General features: G+C 40.3%; 1 protein-coding gene across 1 annotated transcript; it reads left to right on the forward strand.

The window, feature by feature from the left end:
• Positions 1-7,147: 7,147 nt before the first annotated feature.
• LOC143960142 (gastrotropin-like) lies at positions 7,148-13,376 on the forward strand. Its single transcript, XM_077468441.1, has 4 exons — positions 7,148-7,305; positions 8,165-8,337; positions 10,356-10,445; positions 13,134-13,376. Exons 1-4 carry the CDS (start codon positions 7,239-7,241, stop codon positions 13,185-13,187), a joined length of 384 nt encoding a protein of 127 aa, XP_077324567.1. The 5' UTR covers positions 7,148-7,238; the 3' UTR covers positions 13,188-13,376.
• Positions 13,377-16,306: the final 2,930 nt, after the last annotated feature.

Raw genomic sequence — 16,306 nt, forward strand, 5'->3', positions numbered from 1 at the left:
GACTGATGTGGATGGATCTCTGTACTCTGTAAACTACTGTGAAATATTTTGGAGATTTAAAAATACTGGATAAAAAATTAAAGGAAGCATGTTCTAAGAAAATCCATAAGCTGCCATTGATGAAATTCCCTTTTAAAAATGCTGCCAGCCTGCTGCTTTATCTAAGTGTTGCAGCACACAGTACTTTGAAAGCATGTGTCCCTTGACAACTGGTGGACATTATCAGCCTTATTCAATAAAGGATACAAAACTATCTTAGGTAAAAAGGAAGAGCATTGTCTGAACACTTACAGGACAAGACTGCCAACCCAGATATGTGTCTGTCCAACATTATGGGCACCAAAAAGTCATTTTTTGAGGCAATGTCTGCAAGGGAATCTCTTGAATATTCTCAAAAGGAGATTTTTTAAGACCAAAAGAAATAAACTAAGATCCCATAAAGCAAGCGGTGGTCTGACAGGATGAATAACATGGGTAAACTACCTGAATAAAGGTACAGATTAATGATTGACCAAAGGCATTGAAATAAAACAGTGAAAATTTGACCCTTAACCACTTCAATACAGGGCACTTTCGCCCCCTTCTTTCCCAGCCCAATTTTCAGCTTTCATCGCTCTAGCGCTTTCAGTGACAATTGTGCGGTCATGCTACACTGTACCCAAATTAAATTTTTATCATTTTGTTCGCACAAATAGAGCTTTATTTTGGTGTTATTTATTCACGACTCGTTTTTTTTTTTTTTGCGATATAAGCGCAAAAAAAGCGGAAATTTGGAAAAAAAACAATATTTTCTTTTTTCTATTTTAAAAGAAATCCAATAAAATCTAATTTTGTCATAAATTTAAGCCAAAATGTATTCTGCTACATGTTTTTGGTAAAAAAATTCCGTTAAGTGTATAATAATTGGTTTGTGTGATCACGGACATATGTACGCAAATGATCATGTACATATGTGTGCAGGTGATCACGGACATATGTGTGCAGGTGATCACGGACATATGTGTACAGATAATCATTGGGACATGTGATTTTAGTGGGACATATGTGGGGGACATGTTTTTATTATTAGGGACATGTGTTTTTATTATTTGGGGACATGTGTGTTTTGGGGACATATGTGGGGACATTGTGTTTATACTGTGTGGTGTGTTGTGTGTTTACACTAGACTGGTGATCAGTGAGTAAAAAGCTGTAAAAAACAGCTCATACTCACTGATCATTAGCCAGCTGCAGCAATCTGCTCTCCTCTCCTCTCCTCAGCGATGACTTCTGTGTGAGGAGAGGAGGAGCCGATTGCCTAGCAACCGGCTGTTTGTTTACATCACATGACGGCCGTGATTGGCCAATCACAGAGCCCTCCTGCCAATCTGAGATGCGCCGTGTCCGGGTGACACAAGCACATCGGGATCACGCCGCTGCGTAGGCACGCGCGCGTGCGATCCCGCTCCTTCTGAAGGACGTTTCTGAATGTCCTATCAGAAGTAGACGGCTCCCACCCGGCCGTATATGTGCATTGGCCGGGTGGGAAGTGGTTAATGGTACTGTGAGCTAAATGTTCATCCACACCTTGTTACAAACATGGTAGAAATATGGTAGAAATATGGTAGAAATATAGACTTCTATCTCTCAACACCTGAGCTTAAACAGCCATGCAGTTAAAGCCAGCACCCAAGAAACAGGATGGAAGAATAGGCCTTGAAACAGGAGATGTGCTTGTAAAGCACAAAGGTTCGTCTGCCAGCAGACAAATCAGGTAATCAAGTCTGCATACCAAGCGCTTTGAGGCAAATCTGGAGCCAGGATAATTACCAGATTTTTTATAACTCAATCCTGTAAAGAAGTCTGTGTAAAAGATGTACAGGATGATATTCGAATCTGTCCAACAGTACCATTAAGACATCTGTCACAATGGACTGGAAGTCCCTCAACCTCGAGATGAACTTGTCCAGTTTGGTATTAAGATGAAAAGCTAGTAGATTCATATCCAGAGTTTCCATCTGGAGCATATATCAATCTGAACATGTCCAGATGAAGGGACCATTCCCCATACTAGAATGAAGAGAGTGTCACTGGGTGTGATGGAGACTCTAGACATGGTCCTGAAATTTGTGAAGTTCTGCCAGCAGGAGAAAAAGCTTTACCAGATTAGTGTCCAGGGTTAAGCTCAAAAACTACAATGAGTTGGGGGTCAAATATTCAGGATCCTACCAAAGTCACAATGGTACCTAGCATCACCTGTTAATGTCCTTCAAATTCTGGTAAGAGTCTGCTCATATGAGAAGATTGCCAAGGTAACTCACACTTGAGAGGTGGAGGTGGAGAAAGGATCAAATGGTGGCCAAGACCGTTGTAAATACTCAAGGAGAGAGGCACAGCTGAAGGGAATAGCCAGAAGTTAGTGACAGTCATAACCCATGGTAAATTTGACAACATGTTGGTGGCTCTGACAAATCAAGACATGAAGATATGTATCTTGAATATGATGGCCAGAAGTCTCTCTAGTGCAGTGTTTCTCAACTCCAGTCCTCAAGGCTCCCCAACAGGTCATGTTTTCAGGATTTTCCTCAGATGAAACAGCTGTGGTAATTACTAAAGAAGGGAAACTGATCAAATCGACTGTGCAAAATAATGGGAAGCCTGAAAACATGACCTGTTGGGGCACCTTGAGGACTGGAGTTGAGAAGCACTGCTCTAGTGGAATGAAACAACTATTAAACAGACTTCATTCTGAATTTTTTTTACTTTCTTAAAGGCATTTAAGACTTTTACATCCAGGATGAGATGAATACCTCTTTTTTTAAAGAACATTAAATGAATGAATAGAACAGAAACCCTCCAACATTTCCTTGGAAAACTCTATCTTGTAACCAGAGGAAACAACCTCTTATACCCAAGCATCAAAAACATGACCTTCTCTCATTCACTGGCAAACAATCTGAACCAACATTCCACCCTGCCTTGCGCAGGTGAATGCAAACTTTGATGCAGAGGTGGGTTTGTCAGATATCTTGGTGAATTTGTTCTACCAAGGTCACTTGATTCCATGGAAGCAAAGCCTTTGACATTCTTGGATCCCTTGTCAGGTTTCCCATGCAAAGGAAAGGAACATCTGTAACCTGTGAAAGGGGTTTAAAGTTTGCATTTGTGCTTGCAAGACTTTTTGAACTGTAATAAAAATGGTTCTCTTACCTCCAGAAGGTTCTTGATACTCATCATTGCATGGAAAAGGTGTTCTCCCACAAAAGAAAGATCAGTTAAATTTGTTTTAGAAGCCTAATCTGCAGACCAGCACTTGAACCAGAATACTGTATGCAAAAAGACCACAGATGCAGAGCTATGGTATTGGAGTCCCTCGCAAGGTAGTAAAAGCCTATGCACAGAGAGACCAAAGCTAAAGCTGGCCATACACTAATAGATTTTTAAATTTATGTTTGTATGACATTTGTACAAACATTGGTACAAAAATTCTCAGTACATTTGATGACATTCAAATGTACTTTCTTTTTTTCTGGTTTGAACATTCAATTTTGCCACAAAAACACTTTTCCATGCAAAAATCACACGCACTGTTAAAAATGTGTTTGTTTTTCATCATGGTCCATTTTTTTTTTTTTTTTTGCTGTAGTCAATACTAAATATTGATTTGACACCTACAAATTATTTAAAAATCAAAAGAACTTTTTTACTAGTGTATTGCCAGTTTTATGCTATAATGAATCTCATCAGATTTCAGCGACCGTGTACACAGAATGGACAAGTGCCTTCATCTTATCGTCCGTATGAAGTTTAAAAGATGGAGATCCTTCCGCATTGGAACACAGTAGCCTTATTTAAATGTGGAGGAAGCAGAAGGTTAAGAAGTCTATTTTTATGTAAAATCCTCTCAAAAAGGATATTGGACAGAAAAGTGTTCTAGTAATACAAATCCTCTCAAAAAGGATATTGGACAGAAAAGTGTTCTAGTATTACAAATACTTTATTAGGACACTTTCAGTCCTTGTTGATGAAGTCAAAAAGAAATGAAACAGAAACACTGATGTTCTCAGACAACTGGAGGTTAGGACATCTAAGCCCTTGTACACACGGTCGGAGAATCCGTCGGAATGTGTCCTATCGGACCGTGTTGTCAGATAATCCGACTGTGTGTGGTATGCATCGGACTGATTCCGTCGGAATATCCGTCGGACCCAATTTTCCAACTTGTTGGAAATATTTTCCGACCAACTGGTTCGATCGGACATACTCCGATCATGTGTAGAGAATTTTGATCGGACCAAGTGCCACGCATGCTCAGATCAAATTCCTACATCAAAGCTATTGGCTACTAGCCTGAATGTAGTCCCATCGTAACGAAATTACGTCATCACGTTCTGAAAGATCGGATTTTTCGACAACTTTGTCCGACCGTGTGTATGCAACAGTTTCAGACAAGATCCGACGGACAAAATCCGACGGATTTGGTTGTCGAAATCTCCGACCGTGTGTACAGGGGCTAAGGGAGCTCCAAGCACCCTGTTTATTTTTTTTGCACCTAGTTTCCCACTCCTGGAAATCGGCAGCTTAACCCCACTTGTACTATTTGATCTTCAATCAAATATACTTCAAAGAGGAAAAAAAAGGTTTGGCTTTAGATATATTTTAAGTGACCAGTACAAGATAGATTCTAATCAATTGGTATAAGTTATTACACAGAACTGCCACATTAAGACTGGAACAGAAATGGGTCTTCTATTAAGCTGCCCATAGGGTCAAAAGTTGGAAATGTACAATTGTCTAAAATGTATTTGTATGATGTACAATTAATATTATCCTTCACTGAAAATCCAAGGAAATAATATTTTTGAAGAATATCCAATTTTTTTGGCCATATAGCAGGTTAGATGCTAAAGTGTCCACAAACTTTTGGTGATATGGTGTGTGCCAGATAAGAATATGCAGCTGTAGAGGTAAAGCACATGTTCACTTTAAAGTGTCCACAAAAATGTGACCATAAACTGAAGTTTGTCAGAACAACTAAAATAAACAGTTCATATTGTTATGGGTGTAAAATATATAAAAGTACTCTAGTTCAGCCTTTACCCAACGCTTGGAAACACCCATAGTGCCAATCCTTCACCAACGGAAAAATACACATTCAACAGAGGGATATGCTGTCTATTACTAGAACAGCAATAAGCGCTTTGGGTAAATGGCATCACAATAAACATCTAGTAATAAACAGCACATCCCTCTGGTGAGTGTATATTTTTACCATTGGTTAAGCGCAACAAAGTGTTTATTGCTGATCTAGTAATAGACAGCATATCCCTCTAGTGAGTGTGTATTTTTACCATTGGTGAAGGATTGGCACTAGTGTTTCCAAACATTGGGGAAAGGCTGAAGTGGAGCACTTTTATATGTTTTACCAGGGCTTTTCTTCTCAAAGAATAGGTGCAGGAACTCCTGTCTTCTGAGTCAGCTCTCGTTTCTGCCCCCTACCCACCTCTGAGCAATGTGCCTTGGTTCCACCTTCTATATACCTCCCAGTACTGCCCCTTTTAGAGAATATAGAACCAAGTATCATTTTGTACTACTAATGGAGCGTACACACGACCGGACTTTCTGTCAGAAAAGGTCAGATGGAATCATTCCATCGGATTTTACGATCGTGTGTGGGCTTCATCTGACTTTTTTCTTCAAAAATTCTGATGATCCTAGAATAGAACATGTTTCAAATCTGTCCGACGGAATCAATTTCTGTCAGGAAAACCGTTCACCTGTATGCTGGTCCGTCAGACCAAATACGACGCAAGGGCAGCTATTGGCTACTGGCTATTGAACTTCCTTTTCTAGTCCTGTTGTACGTCATCATGTTCAAAACGAATGGACTTTGGTCCGTTTTTGTGTGGGCAAGTTCGTTCAATTGGAACTCTGTTGGAACTCCGCCGAGAAGACCATCGGACCTTTTCTGCCGGAAAGTCCTGTCGTGTGTACGCGGCATAAGTGATTTGTTAATGATAACAGAATTTGTTAATGATAACAAGACAATAAAATAGAATCCTTGCTGTGAGCAACAATAGACCCCACCCCAGCAACAGTAGACCCCCGAAACTATAGACCTCCCTCAGCAACAATAGATCCCATAGACAACAATAGGCTGTCTCCCCCCAGCAACAATGCTCCCCCACACCAAAAAAAACACCCGCAGCAACAATAGAACCCCAGCAGCAACAACAGATCTCCCAGCAGTCAACATCAATAGACCTCTCCCTCAACAGATGATACCTTCCAGCAACAATTGACCCCCCTACCAGCAACAATAGACCTACCCAGCAAGAATAGACCCCCATGCAAAAATAGATCCTTACTAGCGACAATAGATTCCCCAAGTAGCCAGCACCAATAGACCCTCCAGCACACCCCAGCACTCCTTTCCATTACATACATTCATTGCTGGAAGTACCGGTACTGCGTTCCCCCGCATTTCGGCTGAGAAAAAGCCCTGTGATTTACACCCATAACAATATGAACTGTTTATTTTTGTTGTTCTGACAAACTTAAGTTTATGGTCATATTTTTGTGGACACTTTTATTATTTTAGCTCTTTTTTTTTTTTTTTACGTTATAATTTGGTTATTGGTGTACTATATATCTACACTTATTGCTGTTTCATTTTCACTAAAAAAGAGCACTGACTTTATTTTACTATTTTCACTTTAAAGTGTATTTCCACTTTTGCAGCCAAATTGGTACTTTAAAATTGTTAAATGTTCTTATTCACATAACATAACTTTAATTTTTTTTTTTAATTACTATGTATTTAGGAACATGTAACAAATATATAGTGGGGGATTCTCAAAATGTAATTGCAAATATGAAAATACTCTTTAGGTTTACAGATAAGTTCACTCAAATGATCTTTATCATTCTTTGAGTAGGTCAGCCTTGAAAATTACTAAGGCAAAAAGGAAATTTCCGTTGTTCCTGAGTAGCTGGATCCTACTAGGATTTCAGGGCAATAAAAAGTGTGCTTATCTGCAGTTCAATAACACCAATACAGGTGAGTCACCATTTGGCACTCCCTGGAATTGGACGGCTGGACAATGGGGATTTGTAGAGTGCCGGTGGTAATCATGGCGGTGGGAGGGGTGAGGGGGGGGGGGGAATCATTTAAATAACCATAGCAGCTCACTGTAACAACTTATCCTTCTCACTACACCTTCTCTTCTTCTATAGACCTACTAGACTTGCAGAGCACCATGAGTTTCACTGGAAAATATGAGGTGGAGAGCCAGGAGAACTACGAATCCTTCATGCAGATAATCGGTAAGAAAATTTATTATTGGACTCATTTAGTACAATTAGCCATGAACATAAATGGGACACAATCCAGCTATTTTCATTTTTTTATTTTTATAAACATACTCGCATGCCTCATCCAATTTTGTACACCTTAAAGACCTTTTGTGCTATGGCCGTGCACAGCAAAGCAACAGCTTTACCTAAAGTGGAAGCTTATGACAGGTGGGAGGAGGAGGCTCCTGACATAATCAGGCCAATGAGCTGCATTTGATGATCTAATTCCTGCACATACACACAGGGCTTACATCATCCTTAGCACCCAGCTCCATTTTTTGCATCTTTTATACACAGCAGAGGGTGTACCTAAACATAGTTAGGACCAAGTAGAAGAGCTTTTTTTTATTTTATTTTTTTGGGCAGAAGAGACTTTGTATGTTTCTTTTGCCAAAAAGAGACTTTTTTAAAAGCTGTCCTACACCTCCACCTCCCCCCATTTTTTTAATTTAAATTCCCCATCACCCTGTTGGCCAACAGGAACATAGAAAAGAAGCTCTATATATGCTCCACGTAGAAGTTTATACTAGGCTATAGAATCTCTCCACACCTGCAGGGTATGGCCATGGGGCCTGGCAATTGACTGTTCAGGCACCTAGCACTGCATTATACATCATAGGAGAAAGGTAAGTGAATCACAGGCTTCCCATACCCCAAAGTACCTGGTAATGCAGAAAAAAATCCTGATTGGTTGTTTTGGTGTGAATTGAAACTCAATAGTATCTTTAGTAGTAATAGTAGATTCAGCAAAGTAAACATGACATGAAAATTACAATTTATGATTATGATGGGGATAATTCTAATAATAAAATGTGTACTTCTGTTCCAGGAATTCCAGCAGAAACAGTTCAGAAAGGAAAGGATTTTAAATTCACCACAGAGGTGGTGCAGAATGGTGATGATTTTATCTGGTCCCAGATCTACCCAGGCCACACCATGACCAACAAGTTCACCGTTGGGAAGGAGTCTGAAATGGAAACCATGAGTGGCAAAAAGTTTAAAGTAAGTACAGCCTTGGATTGGTATTAATGTGACAGCATTCAATTATGGCGATTAGAAATGACAGCATGAAAACTCTTCAGTGAGTTGGTGATTGGTACATCATTTTAGTGCGGGCATCAACAGCAATCTAGCTGGTAGAGTTTTTACAGTGAAGGTTCTCTTGTCTGACTTGAAATAGATAAAGCATAATAGGCTCTTGTGCCTAAAGCTAGTTAAAAGCTAGCTGAAAAAAATCAGAGATACCCCCATCTGGGCTACACAGCATGGGTGAATGTTCTACAATTTTGAAAGTCAGCCCTGTCAGCTGTTAAAATACCCAAACAGTGCCTACATCTGATTGGATGCAGACTCTGTATAGCTGCCATTTTTCCATTTAGCTCCTTCAACTTTCCAGTTATTGGTGGCACGCTGGGCTGGAGGCAGCTGACAGCTCCACCCACTGAGACAATTTTTGGCCAATTCGTTAGGAACTGGCTGAAATTTGCTCTATGTATGGCCAACTTAAGTCTGCAGTGTGATTATATCTATGACCACAAATCTTTGTGGCTACACAACTCCTGTGCCCCTAAGGGTATATGTATAAAAAATGTGCATAGATGTTCAACCATTGAAACTGTGGGATTTATTTACTAAAGCCGGAGAGTGCAAAATCAGGATCACTTCTGCTTAGAAACCAATCAGCTTCCAAGTTTTATTGCCAAAGCTTGATTGAATAAGCTGAGGTTAGAGGCTGATCTGTTTTCTATAGAGAAGTGAGCCTAATTTTGCACTCTCCAGCCTTAGCAAATAAACCCCTGTGTGTAAATTTATTCTGAGCATACATGGAAAAATCTAATGTTTGTAGTCTATATTCTTGGCAATTTAAATGTGTGAATGCAGATGATACCACATTATGGCCACTAGATGGCACCGAGTAACATTTTTCCAACCATAGCGCCATCTAGTAGCCATATTGTAATATTTTCTACAGGGGTATAATAACCCTATCTGCAAACAGATACTGTTGACATGGTTGCAAGAGAAAGATATTCAAATGTTTGGGCAGTTTTAGAAAATCACATTTGGCTGCACAATAAAGTGCAAATGTAATTTTTAATAACATTAAATTAGAGAATGATTGGATGGCAATTATCTACATTAGTAATCACTAAATACCTAGATATTAGTATCAAAAAACTTCCATTTACCTCTATAAATAGTGTATAACCGGTCTAAATAGTGCATAACCAGTCTATCACTAAAATTGAAGAAGAAGCACAGCCCACTATCGGCTGAAAACAGGTCACAATGCACTCCTGTTGGTCCAGCCTGGCGAAAGATTGCCAACATATGGTCGGGATCCATCCAGATCCCCGGACCGCTACTAGGCTCAGCCTCTCAGCACTCCAGTGAGCACGGAGGGAGCAGGGCAGACAGTGATGACTGGCAGTCACCAGCGCTCTGCTCACAGAGCTCTGAGAACCGAGCAATTAGCGGTCTTTGATCACACAGTTCTCAGCCTTAGAGCCAGCGGAGGACAGATGCAGCATCAGACCAATGCTGCATCCGCCTAGGGAAGTATGATTTTAAGAACAAAAAAAAGGAAAAAACAAAATGTCTTTTAGGGTCCTTTCACACGGGTGGTCCGCCCGGGCAGTCTCTGCTTTGCGCACGGGGGATCAATCTGCTGATCCCCGCTGAGCTGGTGGGTGACAGGTCCGTCTCCACTCACTGTACTGAGACGGATCGGTCAGTGCCACGCTCTCCTGTATGGGAAGATCGGATGAAAATGGACCATTTTCATCTGATCCCATCTGATCCGATCCTCCAGATGGATGGAAAATAGGACCACCATCCATCTGGATTTCACGGACAGGATCAGATCGGATAGCAGTGGGTGTCAGCGGAGTAAATGGGGTCTCCAATCAGGTCCACCTCAAAAACTGACAGACAGAGTTGATTGGAAAGCCAGTGTGAAAGGTGCCTTCATTACAATACAACCAGCATATTACTTCCTAAGAATCTTTTATCTGTTACAGGCAACAGTCCAATGGGATGGCAGCAAAATTGTTGTAGACTTTGGAAAATACAAACATTCATCTGAGATTGCCGGAGGAAAACTGGTAGAGGTAAGCATCTATTTTATTGCATTTAGCATGCTTTGAAATAAAATAAACACATCATCTACATATTTTGGATATACCCAATAAGGCAAAGTTCAATAACCGAGAGCAATCTTAGATGAGACACCTTAGATGTACATCTTAAGGAATGCAACATACAGGGATATGGGAAATATAGACACTGACAAAGGTGCACCTACATAGTTTGAACTGGATGGACTATTGTCTGTACTCGACCTAATGAATCAGTTGCCTGCATTTGGAACCTATTGACAAAGGCAATACTAGAGCCAATGCAACTGTTGTGGGGCCTAGAAGTACAGAAGGTCACTGCATTGCCAGGCTTCACAATGGAGGCAAATCCACTTTGCACTGCAAGTGCACTTGGAAGTGCAGTCGTTGTAGATCTGAGACGGGCATGCAAGGAAAATAAAAAAACAGCATTTTTGCTTGCACATGATTGGATGATAGAAATCAGCAGAGTTTCCCCTCATTATAGATTTTCCCCTCAGATCTACAGTGACTGCACTTGTAGTGCACAGTGGATTTGCCTTTAGTAAACCAACCCCATTGACTCCATAGAGTGCTTCTCCCTCACCCAGTCTGTACGCTGATCTAGAGACCGCAAGTGGCTGATACCATGTCAATTAAAAAAAACACCTTTAATAACATATAAATGTATACAAAGCAACAATGTGTGTCTTTTATATCTGTCTGGAGTTCAGCTTTAACATTTTAAAGTCAATTCCTAAATCTGGATTATGGTATCAGCCCCTTGTAATACCCTTTACAGCAGCATTCAGACTGGGAGAGGGTGACACTAGGAGCCCTTCAGAGAAGCTGCATGTACATGCTGACAGAAGGAGAGAGCAGAGTGATGAGTTATCAGTCTACTGCTTCTCAATCACTGTCCAATTACGGGCTGGGGGGCAGTGAAGTCACCAGACTGCATTTTGCAACAGGAGCAAAGAATGTCAGGTAAGCAGCCTGGCTCTGTTATGTGTCAGGGCTGTGTAAAGCTGAGGACCGGACAGACAAGAATATAAATCCTTATGAATGTTAAATAGCCGATATATATATATATATATATATATATATATATATATATATATATACATATTTACACACAAGTAACACTAAAAAATATCTTTATTTTCAAAAAAGAGTCCATACAGATCCACTACTTAATGGCCCTGTAACTACTTTTCATGAGATGCTTTCTTACTGTTTTTCTGCTTCCTTGCATAGTCCTCAGTGAGCTCCTGATTCCCCCTTTCCCCTCACTTCAGTTTGTTTGGTATGAGCAGTGATCATACCGCCCAACATATTGAGTTGGGAATGAGGGACACCTATCAGCAAAAGTATGCAGGCATAGGACACACCCCCTTTCCACGCCCCCTTAAAGGAGAATTGTACAAAAAATACAATTGGTTAAACCCACAAGTGCTTTTTTTACCACTGCTATTCCTTTATATTGGCTTTTGGAATTTGCAAATGCAGCCATTTAGAAATCAGATGAAAGGTTTAACGCTGCAAAACACTTTTTGATAGATAAAAAGTGCATTTTATATACAACTATATAGATCAGACCAAAATGAGGGACAAATGAGGAGGAATGAGGGACAGAGGGACATTGCTCCCAATCAGGGACAGTCCCTCGAAATCGGGGACAGTTGGCAGCTATGGCAGTGCATGTTAGTTGGAGTCAAGTGCACTGCACTATATACAGTACAAATCGCATAGTCCAGTGATGGAAAACCTTGGCACCCCAGATGTTTTTGGAACTACATTTCCAATGATGCTCAACTACACAACATTCCAAAACATCTGGAGTGCCAAGGTTTGCCATCACTGCCATAGTCCGTAGTCCCTAGTTAATTTTAGGAGCGAGCAAGAGAGGGGGGCTCAGTTCCTACATACAGTGGTACCATGAAGATTGAACGTAGTCAACCTCTAACAGAATGACAAATCACAGTAGCAAAAAAACTAGGAATTTAGAGGAGGCTGAGTACATAGAATCTACCTTTCTCAGTTAAGAATAGATTCTTCAAACAGAATTTAGTGTCTCTGGGCAGCAAAATAATTAAGGCTCCATTCACACTTGTGCCACTTGTCATGCGACTTTGGACACTAAAGCCGCATAACAAGTTGCACCCCACGTTTTTCAATGACAACCATTTAAATATATGCAACTTAAAGTCGCATCGACTTTAAAAAGGTTCCTCGGCTACTTTGGTTCCCGACCTTCACATGACTTGAGTGTCATAGACTGCAATGTAAACCCTCAAAGTTAGACCCTGAATGTAATATATGCGACAGCTGTGCAACAGTTGTCCATTATCATTGCTCAAAGTGACACCCAATCAAAGTTGCGCTCCAAAGTTGCACGACTTTGGAGTCGCACAAGTGTGAATGGAGCATGAAAATGTAATGCTGACCCATATTACTCCGTTGTCCAGACAAAAGCCAATTCTGCCTATTTGACTGCAGCTGCTGCCAATGTACACCCCATTCCAACCCCCAAGTTTATTTAATTAAAACGCCAGGCGAAATAGAGGCTTTTCTGGGATATGTGTGTGTGCATTGGTCCACAAGGTCTATAGATTAGCATTCAGCAGTTGTCAGGAATGCACAAAGTGAACTAAATCATTACATTTAATCTCTTTTAATTCACCTTATTTTACTTTATTTCAGACATCAGAAGCTGGTGGAGTTACTTTCAAGAGAATCAGCAAACGACTCGCATAAGAGGAACCATCTTGTTTTTTACAAAAATAAAAAATAAATAAAGTTTTCATTAGAATTTGTATCCTGTTTTGTTTATAATTAATGACTAATTATCATGATCGAAAATGCATGATCATAATTCCCTCGGTGAAAGAAAATATGTTATAACACATAGCACCTAATAAAATCATTTGTTATTTTTTTTTTCAATATCTGATTACTGTTTTTTTTATAAACTTTCCTCTCGGGAAGTTGGTGGAGATTTGGAGGATTGACAGCATAGCTAATTTTAATTGATCAAAAAAGCTTAACTCCAGGCAGAGATAAAAGCCACATACTGACACAGCTCTGTAGTCATGGATTCATCTTTAAAATGGAATTTCACTCTCTCAATCGACATTGACTATTTGTAATCCTTATGCTGCCAACATTAGTAAATAGATTATTATTATTATTATTATTCACCATTTATATAGCGCCAACAGTTTACGCAGCTCTTTACAATGTAGAGGAGGGACAGCACAATTGCAGTATGGTTCAAGATAGAATTAAAAAAAAATTGAATAAAATAATAAAATAATAGATTAATAAATAAATAATAGAATAAATAATAAAAATAATAATAATAAAATAAAATAAAATAGAATAAAATAATAACTAATAGAATAATAAATAAATAAATAATAAATAATAGAATAAATAATAATAATAATAATAATAATAATAAAACAAAAAAAATAGATAGGAAAGTATATCATTTACTTGTTTAAAATGTTTTTTTTTTTTTAACATTTATTCAGTTACTTCCTGCTTTCCATGCCTAGACAAATTTCATACAGCCCAGAGTTTTCAGAGTGGGGGGGGGATTTTTATCAGCTAAGCACACACTCCTGCCTACATGTCCGAGTTAAAGCGGAGTTCCGCTTAAAAAAATGTCAGCAGCTACAAATACTGCAGCTGCTGACTTTTAATTATCAGACACTTACTTGTCTCAGGGTCCAGCGACGTGGGGAAACCAAGCCCCGCTCCTCTCCCCCTCCTCTCTGCGGTTCCGGCAATGTCACTGTGGGCGCTCGGCTGTGGCAGTGCGTGCCCGGCATCACAGCCGGGCACGCACTGTGCATGCACGAGCCGTGACTGGCCGGGCAATCATCTGGGACTTGTGACGTGTCCCAGATTAATGCGGAAAGGGAGTGGGGAGAGGTGAACCGACTTCCGGAACCATGTAGCCCTGGGAGGAAGTGGGAGTTGGATCCCTCTAAAAAGACGGTTTTACGGTCCCCCCCCACCAAAGAAATTACATGCTAAATGTGGGGGGACACCTTCTCTTAAAGCAGAAGTTCCATTTTTTAAGGGCAGATAGATTCCAGGAAGTAAATGCTACATGAATCATCTGCCTATCAGCAAAAATGAATGCAACTAAGTCCACAATGGTTAATCATCCAATGACACCTTGGTGACTCCACACATATACAGAAAGTGCCCGACCACCGATATATGAATCCACTTACCAGATGGCAAAGCGTAAGCGGTGTTTGGTTATAACCCAGCCGCAGCCTTTAGCTTGCACTGAAGACACTTTAAACCATACAGGAACGGAACACCATGACAGGGAAAGCCACTTTGGTATATCACAGGATCGTACCGTGGTGACGTCACTGCGTGCCCTCCCAGATGTGTTTCGTCATAGATTACATTTTCAATGGGGAACGGGCAACGCAATGAGGTGCCACCATATATAGAGCCAAACCTCGTTCTGAGACGTGAGTGTTGGGCTAAAGGCGCCATTTTAATTATGGCCATTGAATACCTAATCCCCATTACAAGCAGCCCGAAAAAAAAAACATTTTTTAAATGCAGGCAGTAAACATATCTGTATTTAACCTGGTCTCAGCCACCTGCAGTCCCTGTATAGGAGTGCTTAGACTAGGGAAGGGAGAAAACGCACAAGGAGCTAATCAGTTGTGCTGCAGTGCAAGGATCATGCTGATAGGATGAGAGTGATAGAGAGATGAGCTCATCAGTGTGCTGCTTCTGATTTCAATTTCCAGTTCAAAGATGGGGCTAGGGAGAGAACATATAAGACAGTGTTTACATATCAGATTGTATTTATTAACCGCTTGCCGACCACCTCACGCTGATATATACGTCAGCAGAAGGGCTCGTACAGGCAGAATCACGTACCTGTACGCTGCCCTCTAAGAGGTGTCCAGTGGGCATGCGCGCCCACGACAAGCTTCGTGAGTCGGGTTGCGGGTCCCGTGGTCTCGTTTGCCGTGGGAATACCCGTGATCGCCTCATGGGGAGGAAGAACGGGGAGATGCTAATGTAAAAAAGCATCTCCCCATTCTGCCTAATGACAGTGTCACTGATCTCTGCTCCCTGTGATTGGAGCAAAGATCAATGACGTGTCACACATAGCCACGCCCCCCACAGTTAGAAATACGCCCCTGGACACACTTAACCCCCACACTGCTACCTTGAGGTTAACCCCTTCACTGCCCGTGCCATTTACACAGGAATCAGTGCATTTGTATAGCACTGTTAGCTGTATAAATGACAATGGTCCCAAAAATGTGTCAAAAATGTCTGGTGTGTCCGCCATAATGTTGCAGTCACGATAGAAAACGCCGCCATTTAAAAAAAAAAATATTAATAAAAATGCCATAAAACTATCCCCTATTTTGTAAACGCTATAACTTTTGTGCAAACCAATCAATAATCACTTATTGTGATTTTGTTTAACCAAAAATATGTAGAAGAATATGTATCGGCCTAAACTGAGGAAAACATTTTTTTTATATATTTTTGGGGGATATTTATTATAGCGAAATGTAAAAAATAATGTTTTTTTTTTTTCAAAATTGTTGCTCTTTTTTTGTTTATAGCGCAAAAAATAAAAGCCGCAGGAGTGATCACTAAAAGAAAGCTCTATTTGTGTGAAAAAAAAACGTGAATTTTGTTTGGGAGCCACGTCGCGTGATGGCGCAATTGTCAGTTAAAGTGACGCAGTGCCGAATAGCAAAAAGTTCTCTGGTCAGGAAGGGGGTAAATTCTTCCGGGACTGAAGTGGTTAAAGAAATAATTTTTCTCATAAAAATGAAATACACATTTACAAATGCTAACAAGAAGACATAAAT

This window comes from Lithobates pipiens, unplaced genomic scaffold (assembly GCF_037356315.1).
Source record: "Lithobates pipiens isolate NorthernLeopardFrog02 unplaced genomic scaffold, aLitPip1_a1.2 Scaffold_8, whole genome shotgun sequence".
Lineage (NCBI taxonomy): Eukaryota > Metazoa > Chordata > Amphibia > Anura > Ranidae > Lithobates > Lithobates pipiens.